Source organism: Neospora caninum, chromosome Ib (assembly GCF_000208865.1).
Source record: "Neospora caninum Liverpool complete genome, chromosome Ib".
Taxonomy (NCBI): Eukaryota; Apicomplexa; class Conoidasida; order Eucoccidiorida; family Sarcocystidae; genus Neospora; species Neospora caninum.
In genome coordinates this window covers 1,583,334-1,592,768 of record NC_018386.1, presented here as the reverse complement: position 1 = coordinate 1,592,768, position 9,435 = coordinate 1,583,334, and the positions used below count along the sequence as shown (strand labels likewise).

The 9,435-nt window shown below is 51.7% G+C and overlaps 1 protein-coding gene across 1 annotated transcript; it reads left to right on the top strand.

Annotated features, from left to right (window-relative positions):
- Positions 1 to 818: 818 nt before the first annotated feature.
- Positions 819 to 9,137, top strand: NCLIV_004280 (hypothetical protein; the record flags this gene model as incomplete). Its single annotated transcript, XM_003879930.1, has 12 exons — positions 819 to 1,362; positions 2,076 to 2,194; positions 2,872 to 3,000; positions 3,485 to 3,640; positions 3,931 to 4,025; positions 4,410 to 4,653; positions 5,082 to 5,238; positions 5,556 to 5,778; positions 6,426 to 6,599; positions 7,278 to 7,453; positions 8,411 to 8,570; positions 9,026 to 9,137. The coding sequence occupies 12 exons, from the start codon at positions 819 to 821 to the stop codon at positions 9,135 to 9,137; spliced, it is 2,289 nt and encodes a 762-aa protein (XP_003879979.1).
- Positions 9,138 to 9,435: the final 298 nt, after the last annotated feature.

The following is a 9,435-nucleotide window of genomic DNA, read 5'->3' as shown; positions in this document are numbered from 1 at the left end:
CTCTCCTTTCGCGGACGAAAATGGAGCCGACGCCTTGCCGTCCCGAGGGCGGGAGCTGGAACTGCCCAGTCCCTCTTTTCAGGCGTTCCCCCGTGCTTCGTCTCTTCTCTCTCTTGTTCCTTTTTGCTCTTTTCTCCCACCATTTTGTCTTTGTTTTCCCCACGCACGCTGTCGTTCGTCGCGCCTCTCCGCCTTCGCTTCCTTCTTCTCCTTCGCCCTCTCTTCCTTCTTCTCCCTCTCTTTCTCCCTCGCGTTCTTCGCTTCATCGCAGTCGGTCTTTTTTCTTCTCCGGTGGCCAGCTCGGGTCGCCATGGGCGTCTCGTCAACACGCGACAGACGCCGGCACCTCACAGCTGAGGCGCGACAGAAGAAACAGTCTTTTCCTGCCTGCAGCCATTCTGCCGTCCTCCTCGAACGACCGAGAGAGCCGACAAAGAGCGACGAACGCTAGCAACAGCTCTGGAGAAGCGCCTCCTTCGGATACCTCAAACTTCGGGTCTTCTACCTCGGATTCTTGTTCTTCTCCTTCGGCGCCTCTCTCTGCTGTCACAGCCCCCGTCTTCAGAGACTTCCTTTCCACAGACCGTCGGCATATCTCGCCGCACTGTTCTGCTCCAGATTGTCCGTCTCCTCCCTCTTCTTCCTCTTCTCCCGCGTCTTCTCCCGCTTCTCTCTCTTCTCTTCTTTCTTCTCTGCGTGGCGGTCGTTCGCTCTTCTCGGCTTCTCCGTCTCCGTCTTTGCCTGCGTCGGGGAATCTGTTTGTGGTGAAGGGATCGCATCGTCGAGATCCGTCTGTCGTCTTTCTCTCGCCGCGCGACATGACTGCGCTGCAGGTTCAGAAGGGCGATGTGGTTCTTCTCTCGGGGCGACGAAAGCGAGAAACCGTCGCCATTGTGATGCCGGATAAGAGCCTCGAGGCGCGCCACGTCTCGCTCCACGAGCACGCACTAAAACACATCAAACTGCATGCGCAGGACGTCGTGAAGGTCACCCCGCAGCGTCTCCTCCCCCACGCTCGAAGGATCTTTGTGCTGCCTTTCTCGGACACACTCGCAGACGTTCGAGACGGAGACGCCGAACGCGGAGAGACAAAAGACGCCTCGCGAGGAGACCGAGACGGAGACAAACCGTCAGTGGAGGAAGTGGCGGCCAAGTTTTTCCGCCACACGTCGCGACCTGTGAAGCTCGGGGACCAATTCGTTTTGGAGTTCCCCAAAAACGCGAAGGGAGACAGAGGCGAAACCGCCGGAAAAGTTGAAGTCAAAATCATGCAAATCGACACAGACGGAAAAGACGACCAAGACCTCGCCCTCGTCGACGACGCCACGGAAATCATCTGCGATGGCGAACCTCTCGATCGAGGTAGATTTCGTTCCTTGTCTTCCCGCGCCCGTCTCTCTACTCGGCAACGCTAGGCGATGCCCCACATCTATGATGAATGTCGACAGAACCCAGTGTCGGTCTCCTCCCGTACACACGTGTATTTCTCCACATCTTTTCGTAAAAATAGAAGTATAGTAGTACACACCGACACACATATAAATGTGATTGCACACAAGTAGAGATGTGTAGGCAGCGGTGTGTAAGTGTGTAACTCTCCGTGCAAATCGGTGTGTAACGACAGGCGACGTCTTTCAAGGTTCGTCCTGCAAAGGGCTGACTGCGCGAGCTCCTCGTTTGTGCTTCTTTTCTGTAGACGCGTGCCGTGCACTTTTCTTGGGTTTCTCGTGCTCGAGACTTCTTCTCTTTTTCGTCGGCGTCCCGTGCCTCAGTGGGGAGCCAGCTTTTCCAGCCTGCTTCCTTGTGCCTTCTCTCGGGACCGCGTGCTTTCACACTGCGATGGCATCACTGTCGTTTTGAACATGCACTCTGTTTGCACTAGGATGTTATATAAATTCCTTATCGTAATTCATCAAACACGTTTTACGCAGCGGCGACGCCTCCCGAACCATTCTGGGCTTCTCGCCCAGAGGGAGAGGACACGAGAGGCGGTCGCGCTCGCGCTCGCGCCGGCGTGTTTGTCTGCATGCGCGTCTCTGCCGATTCGGGTTCATTTTCTTGTCGCTTCCGTCCAGCGCAGTTCGACACCTCCTCGATGATCACCTACGACGACGTGGGCGGCCTAAAGAAGGAATTGACGCTCATCCGGGAACTCGTGGAGCTGCCGCTGAGATTCCCCGAAATCTTCAAGCAAGTAAGTGGAAACCGCCGACCCGAGAAAGGGAATCGCGCGCGTCGAGGCTTCTCACTCTTGTCGAAAAGTGATTTCTCCTTCTCTATCGTAAACTCTCAGAAAGAAAGAGAGAAAGAGAGAGAGAAAAGGAGAGAGAGACAGAGAGATAGAAAGAGAGAACGCGAGGTAAAAGAGGAAGCGGTGATATGGCCAGGAAAAGCGCGGGGACTCGAGCCTTCTTTAGCCTTCAGGAAGTCGAGCGGTTCTAAGTGTACCGCTGTCTCTTCCAGGGGCGACATGCAGATAGGAAGAGAGGTACTCTGGTGTTCCTTCTCCAAATCGTCTTCCGCTTCTCTTCTTTTCTTCTTGTCGTCTTCCCTCGCTTTTCTTCGATCCCGCCTTGGTTCTTCTATCCTGCGCTGTTTCGTCTTTTCTGCTTCCTTGTTCCTCCTCTTCGCGGCCGTTGTTTCCTGTTCGTCCTGTTCGCCCCTGTGTCTGCTCTTCCGTTTTCGTTTTTCGTTTTTGTGCCTGCTCGTCTTCCGTGTTGATTCTATTAGATTTACATGTAAATACAGAGTTCTATGATTCTATGTAGTTGGGAGACAGTGTATTGCATCAGCCTCTATTCTGGTTTTTCGGGCATTGTTCCGCTCCATTCTCTCTCGCCAGCTGCCCGTTTGTCTCTGCTGTCTGCCCAGGTGGGCGTACAGACGCCTCGAGGCGTTTTGCTGCACGGCTCGAGTGGATGCGGAAAGACGCTCCTCGCGAAGGCGATCGCGAACGAGTGCGGCGCGAACTTCCTGACCGTAAATGGCCCGGAAGTCATGGTGAGGAACGCAAACGCTCAAAGAAAAGAAAGAAGTGACGCCGTGAGGCGTTTCTGCGGCGCCTTTTCGGGCGCAACAAACGCACTGCCGGCGTGTCTCTGGGGCCGCTTGAGAGTTTAGCATTTCGGAAAGAATCACAGAAAGGCAAAACAGGCCGCGGTCGACTTCCAGCCGGCGGCCACAAGCGAGTCTCACGTGGAATCCACTTTCCTCTCGGACGACGCCCTTCAGCGGTTCGGTCGTCTGGCGAGCGAAACGCGCTCGCCACACACGTCGCGCTGTGGACTTCGGGGCCTTTGGACGCACTCAGCCGTGGAAACCGTCCCAGCCGAAACGTTCCCATCGAATCTTCCTTCTCTCTTTCTCTTTCTTTCCTTCTCTCTTTCTGTCTCTTTCCTTCTCTTCTCTCTTTTCCTTGCTCTTGTTCCATTTCTGCGGCTTCTTGTCGTCACGTGTGCGCGGCGTCGGTTTGGGTGCTGTTCAGTCCAAGTTGGCTGGTGAGAGCGAGGCGAATCTGCGCCGGATTTTCGAAGAGGCGGCGGCGCTGTCTCCGTGTCTCCTTTTCATCGACGAGATCGATTCAATCGCGAGCAAGCGCGACAAGACGCAGGGCGAAGTCGAGAAACGCATCGTGGCCCAGGTGAGTGATCGGGGACGGAAGCGAGACAAAACGGCGAGAGGGGCGGAGGCCGAGGGAAAAGCGAGTTGCCCTAAACGGTCGACTCACCAACTTGATTTGTTTTTTTCGCGCTCTTCATCTCTATCATCTTCACGTATTCTCTCTCTGTCTTGTCCTCTGTTTACACGTGTTCTCGGCGTTCCTCCTTCTTTTGCACTCTCTCTCTATCTTGTTCGTCTTCTTGTGCACTTCTCTGTGTATTTCCTTCTTTTCACTTCTTCTCTTACTTTATCGCGTGCTTTGCTTGCCAGCTTCTCACGCTTATGGACGGCGTCAGCAGCGACAAAAACATTGTCGTCCTCGCGGCAACAAACCGACCGAATCAACTTGATCCTGCGCTGCGCCGGTGAGCACGCGCACCTCGCTGTGGGGCAGAGTGTCTCCTTTTCGCGTTTCTGGTTGGAAGACTCGCGGCCTCTTCTTCGTAAACCCTTATCTCCCCGGCTCTCTGTAAACATATATATATATATATATATATATATATAAATATATATCTCTATGCATATATGTATATGCATAGTCATATACACGTATCTATATATATATATATATATATACGTACATATGCATACATAATGTGTGTGTATACAGCTAAGCAGATGTACACTTTGTGACTCGTTTTGCGTAGGAGATGCTTGTCGAAAGACATGTGTCGAGTGTGTGTCGCTTCCCTTGAGTGCGGGTGCGTTTCTCTGTGGAACTTGCCTTTGTGGTTTTTGTTCTGTGGCAGCTTTGGGCGTTTCGATCGCGAGATTGAGATTCCGATCCCCGACGAGCAGGGTCGGACGGAGATTCTGAAGAAGAAAGCGGCCAAGATGAATTTAGGCTCCGACGTTGATCTGGAGAAGATTGCGAAGGACGCTCACGGATTCGTCGGCGCGGACATGGCCCAGCTGTGCCTCGAAGCGGCGATGCAGTGCGTCCGCGAGAACTGCCGGTTTGTCGACTTTGACAAAGACGAAGTTGACCCTGAGGTAAGAAGAGAAAGAAAAGAAGGAAAAGAAGGAAAGGAAAGAAAGGAAAGAAAGGAAAGAAGGGAAAGAAAAGTAGGACAAGAAAGGAAAGAAAGAGGAGGAAGAAGAGGATGAAGGGAAAGAGAACGACGAGGAGGCAGAAAAACATGGGTATTTGATAAAGAAGACATTCGGAGAGAGCAAGAGGGAGTGAATCGGAGCGGCGACAAGGAAAAGCGGAGACGAAACGCAAATGAAGAGGGAACGGCGAAGAAACGAAGAGATCACAGCGGGAAAATGAGCAGGCCCGCGGGCGGTCACTGAAGAGATAGAGATCCAGGACGTTTGGCCTGGAAACTGCGAGAAGGCGAAACAGGGACAACAGAGGGTTTTCGCCTCTGCGTAGGAACATAGGCAGATCGTCGGCGTGTCTCGTTTTTTGTGACCAGACTCTTGCAAAGTTCCAAGTTCGCATGCCGCACTTTGTCCACGCGTTGTCGGTGGTAAATCCGAGCGCTCTGCGAGAAAGGCATGTGGAGGTACCTGACGTCCGGTGGGAAGACATTGGCGGTTTGGAAGAAGTGAAGGAAGAACTCGTCGAAACAGGTAAGCGTCGCGAAGGAAAGCGTAGGAGGGAAAAGAGACAGCGCAAGAGAAGACGAAATGTGCCGCTTGTGCCGCTCGCTGCATGCACGCCGCGGCGGAGGCCGGAGCTCCTCAGCGGGGGAGGAAAACCGCAGGGAAAGCGACGCGAGAAAAGGCGAGCATGGCGAGAAGGATACTGGACGTTTTTCGTGCCGGCGGCGGCACGTGGCGCGGGAGTTGTTCCCGCAGGTCGGGTGCTCGGCCGTAAAACCTCAACCCTGTCTCCTCCATTTTTCGGCACCAGATACAGCGAGCGCTGCAGGCGTTTGTTTTTTCAGTTCAGTACCCTGTCGAGCACGGAGAGAAATTCCACAAATTCGGTTTGGCTCCAAGCAAGGGTGTGCTCTTCTACGGACCGCCGGGGTGCGGCAAGACTCTCCTCGCGAAGGCTGTGGCGAACGAGTGCAAAGCAAACTTCATCAGCGTGAAAGGACCAGAACTCCTAACGATGTGGTTCGGCGAGTCGGAAGCGAACGTGCGTGATCTCTTCGACAAAGCGAGGTGAGAGAGACGAGCCTCCAGAGCCCGCACGCGTGTGTGAAAATGCAAGGCAGATATGCGACGCTTCCAGAGCCGATATCGACACACACAGGGAACACCCTCTGCGGTGGTGCCTTTGAACACGCGTGTACTCTCTACAATCCACCTTGATTTTGTCTGCACATATCCGTGTGCTTCTCGATGTGCATATATCAATATATCTGTATGTCTATATGTATATGTATATATATGTATATATATGTATATGTATATATATATATATATATATATGTATATATATGTATATATATGTATATGTATATATATGTATATATGTATACGTATATATATGTATATATATGTATATGTATATATATGTATATAAATGTATATATATATATGACATATATATACATATATGTATATAGATGTGTATGTGAGCTTCGGTGCGGCAGTGTGTTTGTGGAAAGGGAAGTTGTGCACAGATTTGAGTCTCTCTATTTCGCTGAGTCTGTTTAGCGTTAGAAAAGGTAATCGCATTGTCGCCGAGAAAACCTGCCGTTTGTCTTCCCTTTCGCTGAAAAATGCACGTCTCGAGAGAACTCAAACCGGTCTGCGTTTCTTCTCTTTCTGTCTGTTCGCCCCTTTCTCTGTTTTTCCGCCGACAGAGCTGCGGCGCCGTGCGTGATTTTCTTCGACGAGATGGATTCCATCGCCAAGGCCAGGGGGTCGGGGACGGGAGGCGGCGGCGAGGCTGCCGATCGCGTGATAAACCAAATCTTGACGGAAATCGACGGCATCGGGAAGCGAAAACCCATTTTTGTCATCGGCGCAACCAACCGGTAAGCGAGAGAAAAAGAGAGAAGGGAGAGCGTCTTCGCGCTTGTCTCCTGCGCGCACACATTCTGTTTGTGGCCTGGCAGACTGTTTTTTTCAGTTCGCGTGAAGAGTGGCGGGAGGGCATTTGCACCATCTGTCTGAGTGTGAAAGCATGTAATACTGGAGAGCGACGGGAAAGCTTAGGAGAGCGCTGCAGCCCGGTCTCCGTCTGTGTGCATGCGTGTACAAGACCACATCTGTCAGTTTTTGCGCATCTTTTTCTGCGCCTCCTCTGTCTCCGTCGTTCTTGGCGCTTGTAAACCACGAGAGACTTCGCTTGCACAGCCGGACAAAGCGAGGGCGAGAGGGACGCAAGCGTAGGGCGCCGTACCGCAGATTGAAGAAGACGCAAAGCGATACAGTTATCTTGTAGACATACATATATATATATATATATATATTTAGGTAGATGTAAACACGCATGGATGTAGTATTATAGGTAGAGGTGAGTGTATATACAGCAGTATGCAGCATGCGTTCCTTGTGGCGTTTCTCCGACTTTTCTCTTTGGTGTTGCAAAGTCGTTTGTGGATGTTTTCGGCGTGCTGTCGACAGACGCCGCGTGAGCCTCTCTGGAAGATTCACAAGTGCTGCGAAGACGGTCGTTTGTGGATTTGTTCGAATGCGCATTTGGAGTTTAGGCCTGATATCCTGGACCCGGCGGTGACTCGGCCGGGGCGTCTCGACCAGCTTTTGTACATTCCGCTTCCAGATTTCAAGAGTCGCGTGAACATTTTCAAGGCCGCACTTCGAAAGTCGCCGCTAGCCCCCGATGTGGACATTGAAGACATGTCGCGCCGTCTCGAGGGCTTTTCAGGTGCGAGAAATTCACACACAAAGTGGAGAGAACGCTGTGAGGGGAAAGCAGAAAGGAAAGAAGAAAGAGACAAATGAACCGAAACACCATTAAGGGACGACGAGAGAGATGGACATGACGAGGAGACAAATGTCAAAAGCTTTACAGAGCTCAACGAAAGGAAGGGAGACACATCCACAAAGACAATGCAGAGGAGACAAGAAGAAACAAATGGATGCAAGTGCATGACGCGTCTTGTTCTCGTGGGTCGTGTTTAGGCGCGGATTTCGTCAACACCTCTCAATATAGCGATCTGTGTTCATCGATATGTATCTGTACATCTCTCTCTTTGTTTCTATCCATCTATCTATCCATCTGTCTAGCCATCTATCTATATTTCCATAATGCCGTATATCTGTGTGTATACATGACTGTCCACAACTCTGCACATTTGCATGTGGATTTATACTCGTACATGTGTAAGATACATGCAGGTGAACCTCGGCACCGAGTCGAGGTGGACTGAATGTAGAGGCTTGCGCCAGGTCGAATCTAAAGTATATAAAATATATATAGATATATAGATATATTTTTAAAATCCTATATACATATGTATATATATGATATATAAATCATATATGCGGCAGATCTGGAGGCGAACGCGAAGCTTCTTCTTTTTCCTTCTTGGATGGCAATGAGACACGGAACTTTGCGCTGGCCGTCTTCAGGCCCGACGAGGTGGACTACTGGTGTAGATCTTGAATGTCTTTGCTTTTTGTCTGAGCCGAGTTTTTCCTTGTGCTAGCAGAGCACGTCGGCTCTGCGCACTGGTGTGTGTATACACGCACGGTTGCATGCAAATATCCCTTTGTATATGCCGACGGCGTTGCATAGGTCCAGATGTGTCTGCATGCGTGCCTCTGTGATGTCTGTGATGACATCCGTTTTTGCGTGGAATGTTTTGCATGCAAATGGTAGGTGCCGACATCACGGAGATTTGCCAGCGTGCGGCGAAGAACGCGGTGAGGGAATGCATCCAGTCAGAGGTCGCGCGCGGAAGGCCCCTGGAGAAAGGCGAGAAGGATCCCGTGCCGTTTATCTCGAAAAAGCACTTCGATGAGGCGTTCAAATATGCCAGGTGAGAGAAAGTGAACTGAGCAGGAAGCGGAGAAGAAGCGGAGAAGAGAAGGAGCGAACGAGAGGGGGGAGAAGGAGGGAAGAGAGAAGAGACGGGAGATGGAGAGAAACAGGCCAAAATCCAGTGGTTGTCATCCCGAGAGGACTCCGTTTGAGAACGCTGAAAAGGGAGGCGGCCCGGAAGGCCGGAACATTCGAGCAGGCCAGAGAAAGAAATGGTTTTGAGAAACCGGTATCTGTGGATTTGTCAGCAAACCGTCTGTACCTCTCCTCACTTGCGCATGGGTCGCTCCCCTCGAGAGATGTGACGTGACGCAGAGACGATGTATGTTGGAACTAACGGCGTGAGAAAAACGCCCGGGACACCGTTGACGCTTTGCAACAACGGCGATAAAACGACAAAACGCGCGAGAGAAATTCTTGTCGCGTTTTTTGCCCCTTCATGTGATCGAACAGGCGGTCGGTTCCCGAAGACATGGTGAAGGTTTATGCACAATTCAACTCCATGATGAAGCGGCGGCGTGTCGCAGAGAAAGAGTCGGAAGAAACGAAGGATCCCAACGCGTGAACGCCAAGCAGAAGAAACGCCCGCCTGTGCGGAGCTTCTTCGCGCGACGCATGCAGAAGGCGAGAGAAAAAGGGAAGAAAACAGATGAGTATGGCCGCAGTGTGCATACTGTCTTGGTACGGAACGCGCGGTGTGTTTCTCTCTTTCGGCATCAAAGAGGAAGCGAAGGGGAAAGCAAGAAAGAGCGTTGCAGCTTCTTGGAGCCTTCTGTGCGTTTCTGTTTTTGTCGCCCTTATCCTCTGCGGAGCGTTGCGAAGCGCCCTGCGTCTCGTCGCCTTTTTTCTCGTCTTTTGCGTCT